This window comes from Panthera onca, chromosome A2 (genome assembly GCF_046562875.1).
Source record: "Panthera onca isolate mPanOnc1 chromosome A2, mPanOnc1 haplotype 2, whole genome shotgun sequence".
In the NCBI taxonomy this organism is placed as follows: domain Eukaryota; kingdom Metazoa; phylum Chordata; class Mammalia; order Carnivora; family Felidae; genus Panthera; species Panthera onca.
Window position 1 is genome coordinate 43587557 of NC_138340.1, and position 21863 is coordinate 43609419.

Consider the following 21863-nt stretch of genomic DNA (forward strand, 5'->3'; position numbering starts at 1 on the left):
TGGGTATGGGTAGTGTGGGTAGTGTGTTGGGATGTTAGAGACATCATTTCATTTACTTTTAAAAGATGCCTATGAGGGGTGTGTTATTTGTTTATATTTTTTAGGTGGTTAGAACTAAGGCTTAGTGAAGTTAAACATCACAGCTAAAGTTACACACTTTTAATCATAGAAATGCGTTCACTTCCAGGAAGATCTGACTCCAAAGTTTTGTGTAATCTTCAGTACCACCAGGTAGGCCTTTAGTTAGTTTTCCGATGTAATGCAGTGTCCATCTGTGGAGCCAAAAGCAGAACATCATACTATATACATTACTTATTCATTTTTTTTTAGTTAAGACTAAAACTCTTCTAAAAACAGTGATATATACAGTCACGTTCTAATTTTCTATCAATAAAAGGTATAGAATAAGTCTGTATGTAGTTGCATTAGATGGAGTCTTAATTCACACCAATAAAATAAAATAAATCAGTCCTCTTAATGGCTTAGCCTCCTCTGTCTACAATATTCAAATGATTCAAATGACTGATTAGATTTTTTAAATTGTATTTTTTTTAATTTACATCCAAATTAGCATATAGTGCAGCAATGATTTCAGGAGTAGATTCCTTAATGCTCCTTACCCATTTAGCCCATCCCTCCCTCCCACAACCTCTCCAGTAACCCTCCGTTTGTTCTCCATATTTAAGAGTCTCTTCTGTTTTGTCCCCCTCCCTGTTTTTATATTATTTTTGCTTCCCTTCCCTGATGTTCATCTGTGTTTTAAAGTCCTCATGTGAGTAAAGTTGTATGATATTTGTCTTTCTCTGATTAATTTCACTTAGCATAATACCCACTAGTTCTATCCACATAGTTGCAAATGGCAAGATTTCACTCTTTTTGATTGCCATGTAATACGCCATTGTTTGTGTGTGTGTGTGTGTGTGTGAGTGTGTATACACCACATCTTCTTTATCCATTCATCCATTGATGGACATTTGAGCTCTTTCCATAATTTGGCTATTGTTGATAGTGCTGCTATAAACATTGGGGTATATGTGTCCCTTCAAAACAACATCCCTGTATCCCTTGGATAAATACCTGTAGTGCAATTGCTGGGTCGTAGGGTAGTTCTAGTTTTAATTTTTTGAGGAACCTCCATACTGTTTTCCAGAATGGCTGCACCAGCTGGCATTCCCACCAACAGTACAAAAGAGATGCTCTTTCTCCACATCCTTGCCAACATCTGTTGTTGCCTGAGTTATTAATGTTAGCCATTCTGACAGGTGTGAGGTGGTGTCTCGTGGTTTTGATTTGTATTTCCCTGATGTTGAGTGATGTGCCTTTTTTCAAGTGTCAGTTGGCCATCTGGATGTCTTCTTTGGAGAAGTGTCTATTCATGTCTTTTGCCCTTTTCTTCACTGGATTATTTGTTTTTTGGGTGTTGAGTTGGATAAGTTCTTTATAGATTTTGGATACTAACCCTTTATCTGATATGTCATTTGCAAATATCTTCTCCCATTCTGTCGGCTACCTTTTAGTTTTGATGATTGTTTCCTTCACTGTTCAGAAACCTTTTATTTTGATGAGGTCCCAATAGTTCATTTTTGCCTTTGTTTCCCTTTGTTTCCATCCCTCTGAAGATGTGTTGAGTAAGAAGATGCTGCGGCCAAGATCAAAGAGGTATTTGCCTGCTTTCCCCTTGAGGATTTTGATGGCTTCCCGTCTTACATTAGGTCTCTCATGCATTTTGAGTTGATTTTCATGTATGGTATAAGAAAGTAGTCCAGGTTCATTCTTCTGCATGTCACTGTCCAGTTTTCCCAGCACCACTTGCTGAAGAGACTGTCTTTATTCCATTGGATATTCTTTCCTGCTTTGTCAAAGATTAGCTGGCCATACGTTTGTGGGTCCATTTCTGGGTTCTCTATTCTGTTCCATTGATCTGAGTGTCTGTTTCGTGCCAGACTGATTAGATTGTTAATTTAACATACAATATAATTTTTGGTGACATATAGGCATAGATATGCAAATTTGGTAAATAAGGATAAACTCCCTAAGGTCCATGAGGGACTTGATCTAGATATGTAATTATGTATTACAATTAAGAAGAAGATATAATTAGAGTTAGCAGACACGGAGTCACATCTAAGTTGGTATCCCATCCTCAGCCATGTTTGTAAGTTTGGTTCTATAAACTCTGAGGAATACAATAGTTCAGTAGCCAGAAAGTAACCAGAATTGGAGATTCCACTCCCATCTACCACCAAAACCACATTCAGGACAGCAGGGGAAAATATTTCCCAGATATACCACCTTCTGAAATCACTGAAGGACAGAGATAGAGTGAATTTTTTTTCTTTTCATGTATTTGTTGTTGAGAGACAGAGCAAGAGCAGAGGAGGGGGAGAGAGAGAGAGAGAGAGAGAGAGAGAGAGAGAGAGAGAGACTCCAAAGCAGGCTCCACGCTCTGAGCTGTCAGCACAGAGCCTGACACGGGACTTGAACCCACAAATGGTGAGATCATGACCTGACCCGAAGTTGGACGTGTAGCTGACTGAGCTACCCAGACGCCCCAGAGGTAGAGTGAAAATGGAAATAATAATAAATGCCCCAGCCCAAATTCCTCTCTTGCTATGCTTGAGGGAAACCAAGGACCTCAGGGGTAAAATTCCAGGTTTAAGGTCACCTGGCTGTACCTGAATCTCTTCTGTTTCAGAGTATGCTTCAGATACAACTTTACATTTGCAAACTTTCAAAGTCTTGAGATCCCACAATAGGCTCATCATCATATATGTAATGAAAGTATAATCAAAATGTCCTGGCAATGTTTGAACTTTCATTCTGCACAGCTCTTTCTGTCTCATTGTGTTTTCAATGAATTCTCCTCTACTTATTTTACGGGCATACTTTTTTTAAAAAAATGCCTTTTAAGTCCTGTGTTCACAAACTTTTTTTGTCCTTTGTCAACTTTATAATTTCCCATGTCTTCTTTTGCTCTGCTTCGGTAGTGAGGCACGTTAGCATATGAATCTGTATTAATTCTCTTTTGTGTTTTCTCCAGCATCCCAAAATACTTCAGCAAATGGAGACACTTTTCTTTCTCTTTCCTTCTCTTCTACTGAACAGCCTCTTTCACTGGATTAATTTAGCTAAACTTTCCATCTGATGCTGTTTTGTTAATGTTAAATCACATTTCCTTAACATTTCACGGGAAACAGCAGCGCACTCTGGCATGCTGTTGGAATAAAGACATATCATGACACCAAATAATTATGTTATTTAGCAACTACTCTTGTCTGCCATCTCCTAATCTGTGTCACCATTCAGTCACCCAGAATCTGTGTTTGTGTTGTGTGTCAGCCACTACAAAGCTGGTGCTTAAATTATTTGCATATATTAAATAAAGAGTCATATTTTGATACATTTTAAGGTCTGAATATCTGATGCTTGGTTTTTGCTTTGGAATTTAGGACAGTTGAACCTGGGACTTAGCTTTGAAACATTTGGCTGTTGGCACCGATTAATTACACGAGGCATAAAATACAACTGCAGAAAATCAGGAATTAAAAAAAAAATTTGACACTGGTAGCAGTGACGTTTTGACTTCCATATAAATTGAGAGGTGTTTGAGTGCATTTTAATCTCCAGGTAACACTTCTCAACAATCCTTTGCAAGTTAAACCCTTACAGTTCGCTGTGTAATGACCCCCAAATTATGTTTGATTAATCCTTTCTAGGGAAGCATATCTTTAGTTATTTAATGTGTTTAAAATCTATGTTCCTCTAGTTTATTGGGAGTGGTGATAAAGGGGTAACATAACAGCACCCATGCATGCCTGTTTTCCTCTAGGGCACCAAGAGAAATGTGCCTTGTGGCAAAACATAGCAATGTTGAATTTATTTGTGCTGCCAATTAGTGATGCCACTTCATGTAGGTTTTCATTTTTTACTTTCCTTGCCTTAGCCACCTCCCATTGCACATATAAATTTAAACACTCTGTGCCTAATGTAACTCTGTTCCAGAGACCCAAGAAACACTATTATTTGTCTGGAGCTAGGACAGAGGCAAAGAAAATACTACAGACATAACTGCTGTATTTTCTGTGAGTCAGTTAGTTAGGAATGCCCACCTCCCCCCAACAGAGTCCATATCAACACAATAACTTTAAAAGATTTTAGGATGGCCTTTGTTAAAACTTCAGTTTCAAGATTGGAACTGCACGAAAGAATGATTAAGGTTTGCTGTATATACTCAAATCTTATCCTTGGTTAGACTGATTTGAATGTATCTCTTCTTGTGCTACTTTATATGGCAGTCTGCAAAGTAACAGAAAGTCAATTAGCCAAATAATGACTTTGCTTATACCTCTACCTAGCGTCCATTTTTACACACAGGTTATTTGTCTAAGTGGCTTTCTGTTGGTTTCCTGTATGTTCTCATAATATGAATAAATATACACGTAGACCTACAAAAAAAAGGCTAAAGATTTCAGAGTAAATACAATCAAAAAGCGTATTTATTAAGTATTTATGAATTGTAGGAATTCTTAGAAAATACAAAGAAATAAAGAGTAACAGTTACCATGTTGGGGGCTTTCATTATCTTCCAGGCTAATGCCCAGCATTTTAAAAATATTTTAAAATGTAATTCTCAAAACATACCAATGTTGTTATTATTTCCATTATCCCCAGGTACAGGTATATCTTACAAGGAAATCAAGCAAGTGCTTCCAATGTGCAACAGCCATAAAGGGAGAACCAGCACACAGACAAAGCAAGCAGACTTTAGAGTCCATTGTCTTAAAATCCCCGCAGTTACCTCAAAAAACTCAGCTTTACAGTCTATTTAGAGAATGAACACTTGTCTAAAAAGATAATTATAACAAAGGAGCCAGGGCAATACAATGAAGCAAAGACAGTCTTTTCAACAAATACTACTGGAACAATTGGACACCAACATGCAAAATAAATTTTTTTAATGAATCTAGACACAGACCTTACACCTTTCACAAAAATGAATTCAAAATGGATCATAGACCTAAACATAGAAACAAAGCTATAAAACTCCCAGAAGGTAAGGAGCTGGGGGAAAACTTAGATGGCCTTGGGTGTGGCCATGACTTTAAATTTTTTTTTTAATTTTTATTTATTAAAAACAATTTTTTAACATTTATTCATTTTTTGATAGAGAGAGACAGAGAGTGAGTGGGGGAGGGGCAGAGAGAGAAGGAGACACAGAATCCAAAGCAGGCTCCAGGCTGAACTGACAGCACAGAGTCTGACGCGGGGCTCGAACTCACAGACCTCGAAATCATGACCTGAGCTGAAGTCGAACGCTTAACCGACTGAGCCACCCAGGCGCCCCAAAATTTTTATTTATTTTTGAGAGAGAGACAGAGTGTGTGTGGAAGAATCACAGAGAGAGAGAGAGGGAGACATGGAATCTGAAGCAGGCTCCAGGCTCTGAGCTGTCAGCACAGAGCCCCACGCGGGGCTCGAACTCATGAACTGCGAGATCATGACTTGAGCCAAAGTTGGACACTCAGAAGACTGAGCCACCCAGGCACCCCTGGCCATGACTTTTTAGATAAAACACCAGAGGCAGACTCCTGAAGAAAACATACAATAAGCTGGACTTAATTAAAATAATTGTAAAAAAACAACTGCACTGTGAAAGACAATGTCAACAGAAGGAGAAGTCAAGCCACAGACTAGGAAAAAATATCTGTAAGAGACACATCTGATAAAGAACTGTTATCTAAAATACACAAACAATGATTAAAATTCAGGGATAAGAAAATAATTATCATAAAAAAAAATGGGTCAAAGACCTGAACAGACACCTCCCCAAACAAGATATACAGATGGCAAACACACATTTGAAGATTCTCCACATCATATGTCATCAGGAACATGCATATTAAATTGAAATACTACTACAGGGCTATTGGAATGGCAGAATCTGGAATACAAACACTAAATGGTCAGGATGTAGAGCAGTAGGAACTCTTATTCATTTCTGATGGGAATTCAAAATGGTATAGCCACTTTAGGAAACAGTTTGGAGGTTTCCCACAAAACTAAACATGTTATTTCCATACAATGCACGTATCATACCTGTTAACATTTACCCAAAGGACTTGAAACTTGTCTCCATACAAAACCCTGCACTCTATAATTTATAGTATCTTGATTCATAATTGCCAAAACTTGGAAGCAAGCAAGATATTCTTCAGTAAGTAAATGAATAAATATACTGTGCCACATCCAGACACGGGGATATTAGTAAGTGCTAAAAAGAAATGAGCTATCAAGCCATGAAAAGATATGGAGGAATTTTAAATGCATATTACTAAGTGAAAGAAACCAATCTGAAAGGTTACATACTGGGTGATTGCAATTATGTGACATTTTGGAAAAGGCAAAACTTTGGAGACAGTAAAATATCAGATTGCCAGGGGTTAGGAGAAGGAAGAATGAATAGTTGGAGCACAGAAGATTGTTAAGACAGTGAAAATTCTTGGTGTGATAGTATAATGATGGATACCTGTCATTAAATATTTTTTTCCAAACCCCAAGCATGTACAACACTAAGGGTGAATCCTAAGGTAAACTCTGGCCCCTGGATGATTATGATGTGTCAGTGTGGATTCCTCACTTGTAACAAGTGCACCACCAGTGGGAATGTTGATAATGGGAGGAGCTATGCATGTGCAGGGGTATATGGGATATCTGTACCCTTCTCTCAATTTTATTATGAACCTAAAATTCCTGTGATAAAAAAAAAAAGAAAGAAAAGAAGAAAGGGGCGGCTGAGTGGCTCAGTCACTTGAGCATCTGACTTCGGCGCAGGTCATGATTTCATGGTTCATGGGTTTGAGCCCCGCATCGGGCTATGTGCTGACGGCTCAGAGCCTGGAGCCTGCTTTGGATTCCTTGTCTCCTTCTTTCTCTGGCCCTCCCCTGCTCGTGCTCAATCTCTCTCTGTCTCTCTCTGTCTCTGTCTCTCTCTCTGTCTCTGTCTCTCTCTCTCTCTCTCAAAAGCAAATAAACATTAAAAATTAAAAAAAAGAAAATTCAAAATACAAGGCAGCATAATGATTCTATAATGATTCAATAGAAAAAGTGCTGACTCAGGATCAGAAGACTACATCCTGGCTATGTTTAAATTATTAAAAATTACTAATCTTTAATATTTTGAAAAAGAGGAAGAAAAGTGCTGCAGTTTGGTAGAGAAAGCTGCTTTCCCAGGTTCTCCGGGAAACAGAGCTAAGATTGAGGCAGTTAAAGACAGGCAGCAAAATACAGGCTATTTTATTGCACTAGCCACTGACTCATTTTAAGAACACAGACACATAACTGGGAGTTTGGCATCAGTCAGCCACATAGAGTATCTCCAGGCAGAAACTACATGGGAAAAGTCTTTGGAAGGAAAGAAAAAGGGTTATCTGTTGGCTGCCATTTTGCGGGTGGGCTTGTATTATCTGGACCTTTGACAACCAATGACACTAAGATAACCTGAGAGAATGTCTGAAACAGTGGGAATCAAGAGTAGCTTTGGGAAGTTGGATGAGATTCAGCTAAGCAAATTGGAGTGCAAATCCTCAGGTATTTGAGGAAGAGCCTCTATCCAGGTTTTCATCTGGCAGTTCTGTGAAGGAGACACTCTTAAGAAATATTTGCAAATTATGAACATTTGTTTTCTCTCTGAGACTTATACAACGCTTTCCTGAAAAGAATATTTGTGCTTTTTTCTTGAATGGCAGATAAACGAGAGACAAATAACATCTTCCATAAATTTTCTTGAATGTTCTGGTATACATTTCCTCTCGTTTAGAACTGACTCAATATTGTAAGTGTATTGTGCTTTACTGAGAATGATCTACATCATTTAGTAGAGAGGTAGATTTTTTCTGTCACCCATTCAATCATCTCTCGAGACAGCACTTCATTTTTATTCTATCTCATCTCTTTCTCTTTTTTGTTGTTTGTGTGGGTTTATCTCATTTTTCTTTCTTTTTTTCTTACTGCTCTGATGGTCATGGAAGGAATGATAAAATAGGGTTGCACTAATTCATTGATTAAATCTTTAAATTACCCTTGGCCAGAGGTGTAAGCTATTTCTTGTGTATAATTGCCATTAGAGCTATTTAAAGTTATTGACATAAAAAGATGGGAAGGAGGAACTTTATTCTGATTTAAATGAGCAAGCTTTGCTATTTACTTGTTTGTAGATCATGTCAGTCATTTTTTGTAGCTTGTTAAAATAAGGAATTTTTACAAGATAGCTTATTAAATGACAGTGAAATTGGCATAGATATTATACCTTAACTATGATAATCAGGTGCTAAAATTATTAAAATGTAATATCAACATTTGATCTAAAATGGATTCCAGTGGGATATTTTACCTAAAACCTAAATTGTGTAGAGTTAGAATTTATACACACTTTCCTACTTCTTATCTAACTCATTTTAATCCAATCTATTTTACATTTTTGAGATATCAGTAAAATTAGTCCGTCAATTAAAATTTCATGGTCTACGGTATTATCTTTAGACAGAACTGGAAGCAATACTCCAGTTAATAATTTAACTATAAAAATAGCAGTATTGCTCTAGTTTCAGCAATAAAAAATTATAATTGTGCGATGTCCTAATTTCTTTTAGTTCATGAAATTTAGCTACTGCTAGTATTCTCCATCCTCAAACTTTGTGGTGGGTGATGGCTGATATCAAACAAACAAAATAAGAGCCTTCTTCATTTTTATTCATGTGGGATCTATGTATATAGATTTGTTTTCTGTATGTAGGGTAACCAAAGGTTGAATATACATTAGATCCACTGTAGTCATAACTACATGTGAATGTGAATCTCTATTATATTGAGGACGTGTAGGATGAATAGGTTATCACATGCAACCCAGGAAAGCAAGGATAAAAACATTCTACATTAATCTTTCTGTAGTTCCTTATAATGACACAAGAGTTGACATACATGTTTCAGGTAAAAGAGTCCTATGACTTCACTTGATTGGTAATTCATCTCCCTGGTATTTCGTTCACAATAACTCATCAAGAAGAAGTCAAAGGATATGAAATCTGGCAAATGGGTTGAATATTACTTTTGTTTTCTGTTTATGCCACTAACATTCCTTGACAGTAGAAAGATTGAAATGTTGGATGTTCAATCACTTAATATATAGTGTTCCTTCAACTTATCCATTAACCTTGAAATGTTTACCTATGTTGGTGGTGCAGTTTTCCACATTTTCCATTTTCTCATGCCCCTATAAAAATCTACCAATGTCACCTGACTGTCAGATACAACATGTAGTTCTGAATTTCTAACTTTTTAATGCACAGAATGCAATTAGAGGAATAGTGTGGTACATTACAAATGCCAACTATTAATTTTTCAAATGTTGAATAGTGATGATACATCTACACATGTAAATGTCTTTAAATTCTAATTTTCACAGAACATTTTAAATGCAAATGCCTTAGTTTGTGATTTAATCATCTGAATAGAGTACTAAGCTTTGGTAATATAGGGAAAGTTTTTTTTCTTCTTTCTTTTTTCTTCTTTCTTTAATGTTTATTTATTTTTGAGAGAGAGAGAGAGAGAGAGAGAGAGGGAGAGAGAGAGGGAGAGAGAGAGAGAGAGAGAGAGAGAGAGAGAGAGCCTGAGTGGGGAGGAGCAGAGCTAGAGAAGGAGACAGAATCTGAAGCAGGCTTCAGGCTCCAAGCTGTCAGCACAGAGCTGGACACGGGGCTTGAACTCACACAGCGAGATCCTGACCTGAGCTGAAGTTGGAGGCTTAACCAACTGAGCCATATAGGTGCCCCTAGGGAAAGTTTTTCTATTCAATTGTGTGAACAGTTTAAATATTCTAATTAAGTAAATACTTAAGAATTGAGACTTGGGAGGGGGAGGAAGGGTGTTTATTGCTAAAGTGTGAATTGATTATATTGAAAGTGTTAAGGAGGAAATATACATACAATGTAAGTTGAGTATCAGAACATAATGCCAAATCCAACACAATCAGGGACTGATAACCATGTGTTAGTGAAAACCTCAAAATGTGCTGCTGAATCCAATCAGACAAAAGGATTTTAAGACATCAGGCATGAGTAAGAGTCAAAATGAGAATCAAAAATCCTAGGGGTACCTGGATGGCTCAGTTGGTTAAACATTTGCCTCTTGATTTTGGCTCAGGTCATAATCTCATGGTTTGTGAGATCAAGCCCTGTGTCAGGCTCTGCTCTGACAGCATGGAGCCTGCTTGGGATTCTCTCTCTCCCTCTCTCTCTCTGCTCTGCTCCTACCAACACAGGTATGTGCTCTCTCTCTCTCTCTTTCTTGCACTATAAACAAATATTTAAAGAAAAATTCCTAGTCTGAGTTGTGCAGTAGAGCAAAGGCAAAAGACTAGTATCAATGAAGAGTAAGCATGAGATTAATAGCTAGCATTTAATTAATTCAATTATCATAGCAACCCTATTTTCCATCCCATAATAAAAATGAGAACATTGTGGATCAGAAAGAGTAGTTTGACAAATACACAGACAGGAGGTTGCGTGAATTCAACGAAGCCTCTTAGGCAGTGAAACTTAATGCTGGGAACAGTCTTTCTGGCATTAGGCTCCTTTCAGAACGCCTGGCATACACCTCTCGAGTCTCTTTGTTCAAAGTGAAGTGTGACAAAAAACAATGTTGTCAGTGTTCATGGAGTTACAAAAGTGCCTATATTCTTTGGAACAATGAGAAACCGGTTCATTAAAAACCTACCTATTGCCTGCTAACTAACAATCAGGCATAGTGCTAGCATTTTCAATAGTTTCCATCACTTACTCCTCACAACTCTGACACAGATAATACTAATATCCCCAAGGTACAAGTGAGAAGCTGAGGACTTGGCATGTTGAGTAACTTGGCCATTTGTTACAAATGTTAAATCTTAGGGCCCAGATTCAGTAACAGCAGTTTGACCCTAAACTTCAGGTTTGCTAATAACTTTGCTAATAATAGCCTACTGCATAGGATGGCATAGAAAAGAAGAAAGAGAATTCTTAGTATTAGTATTGCCATCATTATTATCTCATGTTTATGTTTAACACTCTCCCAATGTGGGAGATATCAAACTTGCCTTTAAGATTTCACAAAAATTTAGAACCCTGAGAAAATATGCATATGGACCCTGAAGGTGAGATTAACAGTCTCCAATATTAAAAAAAAAAAAAAAAAAAAAAAAAAGAATCTCCAGTGTTAAAGATCATTCTATGCAGAGATATGTACATATATAAAATATGTAAACTGCTCAGGTTTGTGATCTTAGGAACTATACTACCAGTAAACTATGCTTTAGAAACTTGAAATGAAAAAGCATCTGCTCAAGTAGTTGCTTCCTGTTCTAAAGAAAAAGAGAGATCGGAATCTTGGCCCTACAATACGTAGTGGGTAATTTCAGCAAATTACTGCTACTTTCTGTGTCTAAGTTTCCCCATCAGGAAACTTGGGGTTGGTAACAATTGTGAGTCCCATCTGACCTAAAGATTCAGCGATTTGGTATTTATTATACAATTAGTACAGTACCTGTGCAGAGTCAATTTGTAAATATAGTTCATAACCTCCTTCAATTTTGACCACTGTGTTTAATCATAGAGATGTGTATCCTTGCTAATTAACACCCTAGTTCTCTATTTCTATTGTTAACATCTAACATTGAGTCTTGAACTCAATAGATATTAGTATTTGCTGAATACATTTGGAGGGAATAAAGTCTTAGCATTGCTCCATTTCTATTTGTATATTTAAATTGGTATTAGAGTTTCTTTGTTATTTCCCTTTATCTATTGCACCCACCCCCACTTGCCTCCCCTCTGGCAACCACCAGTTTGTTCTCTGTATTTAAGACTTTTTTTTGTCTCTTTCTATCTTTGTTTCACTTCTTAGATTCCACATATAAGTGAAATCATATGGTATTTGTCTTACACTATATATTTCACTTAGTATTGTATCCTGAAGGTCCAGCCCTATTGTTGCAAAAGGCGAGATCTCATTCTTTTTTTTTTCTGGTTGAGTAATATTCCATTGAGTAATACATACCACACATTATTTATCCATTCTTCTATGGATGGATACTTGGGTTGCTTCCCTATCTTGGCTATCAGAAGTAATGCTGTGGGGTGCCTGGGTGACTTGATTAAGTGTCTGACTTTGGCTCAGGTCATAATCTCGTGGTTCACAAGTTCGAGCCTTGTGTTGGGCTCTGTGCTGACAGCTCAGAGCCTGGAGTCTGTTTCAGATCCTGTGTCTCCCTCACTCTCTGCCCCTCCCCTGCTCTTACCCTGTCTCTCTCTCTTTCTCTCAACACACACACACACACACACACACACACACACACACACACATTTTTTTAAAAAAAGAAGTAATGCTGGAATAAATATAAGTGTGCATATATCTGTTTGAATTTGTGCTTTTTTTTCCTTTGGGTAAATACCTAGTAGAAGAATTACTGGGTCATATGATAATTATATTTTTAATTTCTTGAAGAACTTCCATATGGTTTTCCAAAGTGGCTGTACCAGTCTGCATTCCCAGTAACAGTGCGAAGGTTTCTTTTTCTCCACATCCTTACCAACACTTGTTATTTCCAACCCTTGTTATTTCTTGTCTTTTTGATGTTAGCCATTAGGAACAGGTGTGAGGTGATATCTCATTGTGGTTTTGATTTACATTTCCCTGATGATTAGTGATGTTGAGCATCTTGTCATGTTTCTGTTGCCTTCTGTGTGTCTTCTTTGGAAAAATGTTTATTCTGGTCCTCTGTTCATTTTTAAATTGGATTATCTTTTTGTGGGGGGTGTTGAGTTGTATAACGTCTTTATATATTTTGGGTATTCACCACTTATTGGATTATATTTTTTGCAAATATCTTCTGCCATTCAATAAGTTGATTTGTCATTTTGTTGATGGTTTCCTTTGCTGTGCAAAAGCTTCTTATTTTGGTCTAGTAAGTAGTCTAACTTTGCTTTTGTGTCCCTTTCCAGAGGAAGCATATCTAAAAGAATATTTCTACGGCTGATATTTTCTTCTAGGAGTTTCATGGTTTTAGGTCTCACATTTAGGTCTTTAGTCCATTTTGAGTTTATTTTTGTGTATGGTGTAAGGAAGTGGTCTAGTTTCATTCTTTTGCATGTAGCCATCCAGTTTTCCCAGCACCAGTTGTTGGACAGACTGTCTTTTTCTCATTGCATATTCTTGCTTCTGTTGTCATGGGTTAATTGAGCATATAATCGTGGGTTTGTTTCTGGACTCTCTATTCTGTTTGTAAATTACTAATGAATTTTCAGAAGCTGTACCACATTAAATGATGCTCACATATTTTCAGTTATGCTTTTGTTTATTAGCAGTATAATTTCTACAGTAAGTCCTAATATGAATATAAATATATATATTATATAGTAAATCAATTTATTGCCTTATGCTTCCTTCTCTATAACTATATTCTTTTGGCTAATTATTCAAAAAATCTTTATGTTTATTACTAGAATATTTTATCACTTTTTTGATACTTAAACTTACCTTACTTGTGGCTGTGTTTTGTTTTAAACACTAAAGATGTTTATATGAAATCAAGATGGAATACTTTAATGTATTTTATTAATATGTCTTTTCCAACCCTCCAGATACCATTTTAAACTATCTTCCAGAATATTCTAAAAGCAGAATAGAAAAATTCAAACTTTATCTTTCTCTATGAATATTACCAAAACCATGAATTAAAATGTTACAGTTAATTTTTATGGGCGCATTCTTCCTTATCTGAAAATGTCAACTGTTTAGTACAGTTTGATCTTAGTTGGGTCTTTCTTTCTTTCTTTCTTTTAATCATTTCTGGTAAGCCATATTTTAATATGTAATAGAGCTGGAAATTCTCACTTTTCTTTACTATTTTTGGTTCAATTATTCTGCATAAAATTAGGGCTCTGATTATGTGGTTTGATTCCATCTATATTATCATAGATTAAGTTTTCTTACTGTATTTTAACTTCTTATTGTTTGAAAAAATTAAATAAGTTGAAATACTCATACTATTTATTGTGTTATAAGATTTCCAGTTATAGTTAAACCTCTGTCTTTTTATATCTTAGATTGCTACTGAATGATTTTTTAATCATCTGTTTTTAATAAGTGATAAATCAGTGTGGTTACTAGTTTGGTTACTTTTATAAAATATCTAGATTTAACATTTTTTTATTTTTATACAGTTTTGCATATCGCTCTTATAAACAAAGTATGGTTTCTTAGAAATAAAGATAATCTTTACAGACTAAAGTTTAACTTATAATTAATTGATCACTGCTTCTCAAACTTTATTGTGGACTGATCAGTGAATATCTTGTTAAAATGCAAGGTTTGATTCAGGAGGTCTGGGATGAGACCAAATTTGAGAAGCAAACACAATATGACTCTTCTAAGGGCATCTAATGATGACTCAACAGGAATTTCTTGAACGTCATAATTAACAAGCAGAATGAGAAAAAAAAAAAACGTGGAGAATTTGTTTACTGCAAATTACTATGGATGCTTCTGGATAGAGGATGAGTGCTAGAGATAATTAGATATAACTTTCAATTCATTCTCTAATACTTAAGAGCTATTTAATTTTGGGCAGATAGTAATTTTTCCTAGTCTTAATTCTTATTCTTTCAAACAGTCTAGGCTGTTGAAAAATATTGGTTCACTGATTAAGATTTCACAGAAACTTGGTTAAGCCTCCAACTTGGCTCAGGTCATGATCTCATGGTTTGTGAAGTCAAGCCCTGAGTCGGGCTCTGTGCTGACAGCTCGGAGCCTGGAGCCTGCTTCAGATTTTGTGTCTCCCTTTCTCTCTGGTCCACCCCTACTCGCACTCTTTCTCTTTCTCTCTCTCTCAAAAATAAATAAACATTAAAATAATATTAATAAAAAAGATTTCAATAAAAATAATCAATTTCAATCATGACAATTTCAATTCAATTTAACAAACATTACTAAACATTTACCATGAGCCTGAAAAGGGTAGTGGACTCAGGGTAATATTAAACCACTTTTTATATGAATTGTCCTTTCCTGAAAGCTATGTGAAAAATTATATGACATATAAACATTGGCATTTCTAGCTTGGAAATTTGGATGATGGCGTTTAGATATCAGCATATATATTTTTTATATCACTTAAATTGTTTTATTGGCCAAAATTTAACATTGCTATGTTGTTGAAAAATCCTAGTTTTTCCTAAATACTAGAAGTAAGTGATGTACTCAAATGCTTTTCACACTGACCTCTCCTAATTAAATCAGACATAGAATTATATTTGGCCAGGAGTTTGCTGCATAGTAGAATAGATTTATCACTATGTCATTAATGGTATGATTCCATTGTTAGTGTAAACTGTGATCAAGAAATCTAGACATTTCAGAAAATAAATGAGATATCAAATGTCTGCTGTTGGGAAGCACTCCAAGATAATGACTTAAACAAAAATCTGATTATATGCCGTGGAACATTCTAAACCCAGATGTGGCCCCTGCTACCCACTTGATGGCAGAATGTGGAACACATCACTAATAATAAACCTGACATCAGAACCTGTCTTCCTAAAAATTGTAGTTGGCTGATATTCTCTAGGTTTCAAAGTGGACAGTTAATTATATTAGCTACATTTTGTGTGATACACATATTAGACACAATGATAGGTTTGCAATTAAACACATACTGTTTGGTATTGTTTATAGATACGGCATGCTTGCCAATGGTCATGTCTGTATTTTTTTAAAATTATTGTTGTTACAAATTAGCCTTCATCACTTATTTTTGTACAACCCTGGCTACCTACTAATGTTTTAAGAGCTATTTTTTTAAGTTGTTTAAATTTAAGACATAAAATTGGTCACATGCTTTAATTTTTCTCAGTTTTTTTCCTGCTTATTAAAATATTTGATGGTGATTCTGTCAAGAGACCAATCTTGGGGTTTCCCTGATTACAACAGTGGTCTGATATTTGCTTTTGATTATTTCTGAGTTTCAGAGAAAACTTAAGAATCATTTTATGAAAGATTAGAGCTTCTTAAACTGCTGTCCCTTCATAATGTACTGTATGATGGCATGTATTTTAGGACCATTTACTTCAGTCTGATTCATGAAGACTTCATTATCTTTATGCTCTTACCTTTTTCTATGCAACAGCTGCATAACAGGGTAAGCCTGTGCCCTTTGGCTTTGGAACCATGTCGATGGTTCCTCCAACTCACTAGTTGTGTCAAACACTGTCATTGAGAACTCCATTGTTTGGTGACTGAAAGTGCTAAACAAGAACTGATTTATAAAGCCACAACTAAACAATATGAAAATTAGCTTGCATTTCTCTAACATCAGGTTCAATTTTCACCAGGGAGGTGACTTCTCAAAATGTTCAGTGAATTTGTTATTAATCAAGCAAATGGGCATTGTAGTATCAAGTATCCATTTTATTTTTAATAGGCATCAAAATCAACAGTGATAATTCAAGTGATAGTATAATTAACAACACTGTGTCAGACTAAAAGCAAATGTCATTTATGCTACTTTGGAGATTCAGAGATGCTCACAGTCAAGAATAGAATAAAGGAAAGGAATATGTCCGTGGTTTTAGTAATGTTTTAAAATGAAAGTAACACTTAAGACTTAGTTTTAAGTGCCTTACTTCTGTTAATTTTGCATTTTATTTTTAGAGTGTTTCTCTCAGAGGATGGCAGCCTCAAGATATATAATGTTACCAGGTCAGATGCCGGATCATACACTTGCACAGCTACAAATCAGTTTGGCATCGCAAAGAACACTGGCAGCCTAGTCGTAAAAGGTATTTTATTATCTTCATTTGTGCTTGATGAACATTGGAGATATGTATGCATATCACAGTCTCTATCATAGTGTCAAACTTGTATCATAGTGTATATGTAAAATATTTGATTTCACAATTTATTTAAGAGTTGCGTTCTCATATTCATTAATAGTATGTTTACGTTGCCAGTGGGATATGTGGTAGATGTGAATATTTTGGCAGTTGAAATGCTGTCAGTGAGTAATTGAACAGAATTAACAACTGCACCTAAAACATTTGAATTTTCATAAATGCCTTATTGTAGGAAGCTATGGACATTTTGATAAAGTCAGTTGATAATATTTTTCTTGGTTCACTTTCCTTCAGAAGCTCTCATTTTACGTGGAATTTTTACATGGATATATGATTGCCAAGTACATAACCAGTTCATTTATTTATGTAACTCTAGGTGCAGAGCTGGTGAAATGCAGACTCTCTTGCATACACTTTATAAGTAGTTTGTTTCAAAGAGAATGAAATTAAAATATCTGTGTCTGTAAAAGTCATTATTATATTCCCAACACAGTTAACATATAAGCTCACTTAATTTGTGATGAGAAAACTGCATTCTCCATTCTTCAGACTTTGAAGCCGCTGTCAATCCAAATGTACCTCCATATATCACCGAGGGACATAATTAGTATTCAAGTATCTATTCCCCATCTTTGCCACTTTGTTGAATCTCAGTTCATAAAACTCGTATGTTTACTGGAAGCTATGTCACTTTTATCATTTCCTTGCCTCCTGGATGATTAAAATGACTGTCTTGAGAAAGTAGTTTGAGCAGCTAATTAAGCCCAAATAATTACATTCAGCAATTGGTGCTCTGTCATCATTTCTATTAAAAATAAATATATTAAATTAAAAGTAGTTAGCTACTACACTTCAACTATCCCTTAAAATGTCTCAAGGAAAAAAAATACCTACCTTTATCCCTGGAAGATATTTCTGCCAACATTGTCTTAAGCATATTACATTATACTTGCTGACAATTGTCTGAAACACTCAGGGGAAATGTGATTGATATAACTTGTGTCAAAATCTAACCAGTGTCACACGTTTTTAAAAACTTGACTTCCTTAAGATTGTATTGTCATCAGGTTTTTAAGACAGAGATGGACTTAACATTTCAAGGACTATGCTATCGCTCTATCTAATGATAGGATATCTCTCCAGGAAATATTTGGTAATAATAATTTACTGAAATGTATAAATGCTTTATGTTTAAAGAAATTATATGTCCATTAAGGGAAAAAAGAGGAGATTCATTACCCTGTTTCAAATTAAGAAGTTGTACATGGTATACATTCATTTTATCACAGTAGAAGGTTAAGATATGGTAGAGGGCAAGATCATAGTTAATTTTCCCAAATATGGACAAATCCAGAGGGAATTCAGATGTAAAATGTAAATGATACAGGATATGAGCAGTAGAAATGTAGTTTCTCAGTGAAAGTTTCCGTAGAACACTGGTGATCCATGAGGTAGACCAATGGTTTTGCTTCTACAATACAGTGATCGAGAACCCTTCATCTCAGAGAATAAGGGGGGGGGGGGAGGGAAGCTAATGGATATATTGGACTGAATGAATAGTTTCTCTTCATCACATTTCAAACATTTGGCATCATGACACTGTCCTTGAGTGCTGAGTGGGAGAACAGTAAAAGGAGCAGACTCAGGTAAATTTGAGGAACTCCGGAGCATCTGAACTGTGCTTACTTCTCAAGGGAGCATTTGGGCATTTCACATATGTAACAGCCATGTTTTTTGCTAGATAGGTCCCAAGTTCTTAGGATACAAACAATTTCTTCTGTAATTTGGAACAGTCCATTAAATACACCATAATCCCCAAGTATTCCACTCTCTGTACAAGGGAGAAATTAAATAAGGTTGCTCAGTTTAAAACAAAACAAAACACAAAAACTTTACTTAGTTTTGTTTGTTTCTAGTGTACTTTTGCTGGGTCTCTTGGAACAAAAATGATCCTAGTCTGTATTCCTGGTCACCTTAATTTTTTTGCATTCTTCCTTCCTCTGTAGCATTTTTCATTTTCTTACATACTCTATAATTCACTTATTTGTTACGTCTGTGGTCCTCTCTCCATCTTTCCTTCCTTTAGAAAGAAGCATAAAGAAGGCAGGAATGTCCTGGGAACGGTATGTGTTCAATAGATAATTATCTATTGAGTGAAATGATTTTATCTTACACTCTTTCATTCTTAGATAATTTCCATTCTGACTCCCTTGCTCTAAAATATGAAAACTTTCTGTTTTTTAGGGGTAAAGCTTAGGATACTTTGCAATAAAGAGCATCAAAGGGAAATAATGAACTTCTAAGTGCTTTCTTTCCCTATTTTAGGGTTTGTAGTCATGTATTTCTAATACATAGAGAACTCCTTGCTCTTCAATGGGGAGCAAGTGTGGGGCTATGTGAAAATCCTACGACTTCATGGAGAGAACTCACTATTCCAGTATTTTCAGCACAAAGAAGAGAATCATCTACATATGCAAAAAAACATATATCAGCATGCATGAATATCAAGTAATGTTCACTCATTTATATCTAATAATGAGAAGGAAATTGTGTTTGTTATTTTTAACCTTCATGAAATACCCACATTCTGTTTTAAGGGGAATCTATTTGCTTTCTTGCCATGGACAAGAACTACACACAAAGAAACACATACATACATAGTAACACAAATACATACATTTGAAAGTAACTACATAAACACAAAATGTATACAGTACAAATAAAAGCATCTTTAGAAGTTTTTATTTTTTTATTGATCTGTATTGTATAATTTTTATTACACTATGGGATTGCTATGTAAATACAGGTCTAAGATAAGTCTGTCATTAGCATATCCTCTCATTCTCTTTCAAGTGGGAATGTTCAAGTTATTACTGACAAAAAATTATTATTTTACAACCTATAAATTTGAAGCTTTAATCTGAGAAAGAACGGTAGTATTACGCATTGATTCAACCATTTTCTTGACTATTGAGGGTAGTCATCTGATTGTTTAAGATGATTTGAGATTTGTGTGTATGTGTGTGTTTGTATTTTCTAGTCTGTAATGTTCATCTGATTGTCATTACAGAGTCAAATATAATTTTATTTCTCACACCAAAATCAGCATATAGTGACCTTCCTGGTAATAGGGTGGTAAGGAGCAAATGAGAATTTTCAGCAAAGCTGATAAAACAATCATCTCTCTTTGAATTTACTTATCAGCCTCAGTCATGCAAGAAATGTTGTTGTTAGATAACATGTAAAAAGATAATAGTTACAAGAGTAAGATATTTTCCAGCTTAGTTTTTTAGCTGATATGGCTTATCTGTGTTAAGAGGATTCTGAAGTTATCTGCACTGTATGTCAGAGATTTCTCTTTCACTCATGCAGCAGGATAAAGCAATTTTCCATTGAAACATTGGGAGTGTAATTAGCAGCAGCCTCACCAGAGCCTCAGAAGTTGCCCAGTGTAATCTGAGGACATGTTCCATAGGCACAAACAGGAAATCAAAAGGAGAGAGAGAGAGGGTTTAAGTGCTTTCGTTTTGGAGGAGTTGGATTAAAATGACAGTGTATACATACACTAAGAGGTATATGAAGATCACATAAAACAGGAAATTATTTGATCTGGCATTTGAAAAATTATTAAAAAGCAGAGTAACAGCAGGCTATAAAAATGATCTTGTTTGCAGGCAACATTTGTTTTTGTTTCCCCACTGGAGAAGTTTTGGATGTTCAATTATAGGCCTCATTGCTTTAGCATTATTTTCAACTGAAATGTCGGAACTTGGAAAAGCATATCTAATGTGCAAATTAAGTTTATTGCTGCTCATTTAGTTGTTTATTCTTTGTGATAGAAGTCTTTATTATACCAGCATAGAGAATGGCCTATCCATTTTCTCCAGCGGAATGATGGTGTGCACCATTATGGTTCTACATTTACTAAAAGAAATACCAAGATCAGTAGATAATTGGAGGCTTTGTGGCTTTAAAAGGTAGTTTAAAGGATTTCAGGTGTTGAGCCCAGCTTTATTGAGAAGCTCAGCTTTATTGAGTAAACCAAAAGTACAATTTCACCGAAATGACAAGGGACGCTGGAATATATCTGTCATATTTTAGTGGCTAAAAGCACCACTGCAGAGAAGTCTCCCAGTACTGCTAATATTTTCCTCAGAATGTTTAGAAATGATTAGTGGAAGCATTTTTCAGGTTAAAAAAAAACAGTGAATTTTGTACACTGGCTAGGAATTTTCTTTCCCCCACCAATATTGAAAATACTTCTGAGTGAATTCTTGATACTTGAATTCCATAATCTGTGCAAGTAGAAATGCAAGCAACCCCCCCCCCCAAAAAAAAAAATCTGTTTAAGCAAATACAATATCGGTGTTATTTTAGTCTTTGCAACAGTTCACTCCACAGTCTTGTAAAAATGTAGTACATATCACTCAGATAAAATAGTAAGCCGCTATTTTTCAAAATATATATTGTATAATATATAATGTGAAGGACAGATATTAATGAATTACAGGTTTGCTCCTTTGGTTTGTTTTTACTCTTCAAGATACTTTCCCCTGAACAAATTGAATCAAAACTGGTTAATGTTTTTTTTGTTTTGTTTTGTTTATTCTTAATAAAAATAAGGAGCAGATAGCTAGTCTTTTAAGCAAAGTGAAAGAAACCAGACAGATGAGTATAGACCACTCCTCAAGGAATTGAAAGGCACAGACTTTGGAATTAGATGAACTAGCTTTATTACTAACTAGCTTTATTACTGACATCTTGAAGACTTTGTTTTTATAGTTATTGGTGTTGTATTCTTTATTCCACTTTTTATTAACCACCATTTATCAAATATATACTGTGTTCCCGGCACTGTGATAGGTGCTTTATGTACATCATCTCAGTGATCCCTCAGAACACTGGGAAGCCAGTAATTATTATCTCTTTTACACGAGGGGAGAC

At 35.5% G+C, this 21863-nt stretch overlaps 1 protein-coding gene across 2 annotated transcripts in view; it reads left to right on the forward strand.

The window, feature by feature from the left end:
* Positions 1-21863, forward strand: part of CNTN6 (contactin 6) — a 283185-nt gene that overhangs the window by 218026 nt on the left and 43296 nt on the right. For both annotated transcript variants that reach the window (XM_060631587.3, XM_078442810.2), the window contains exon 12: positions 16738-16865. In XM_060631587.3, the coding sequence (XP_060487570.2) occupies positions 16738-16865 (128 nt within the window). The remainder of the gene's footprint in view (positions 1-16737; positions 16866-21863) is intronic.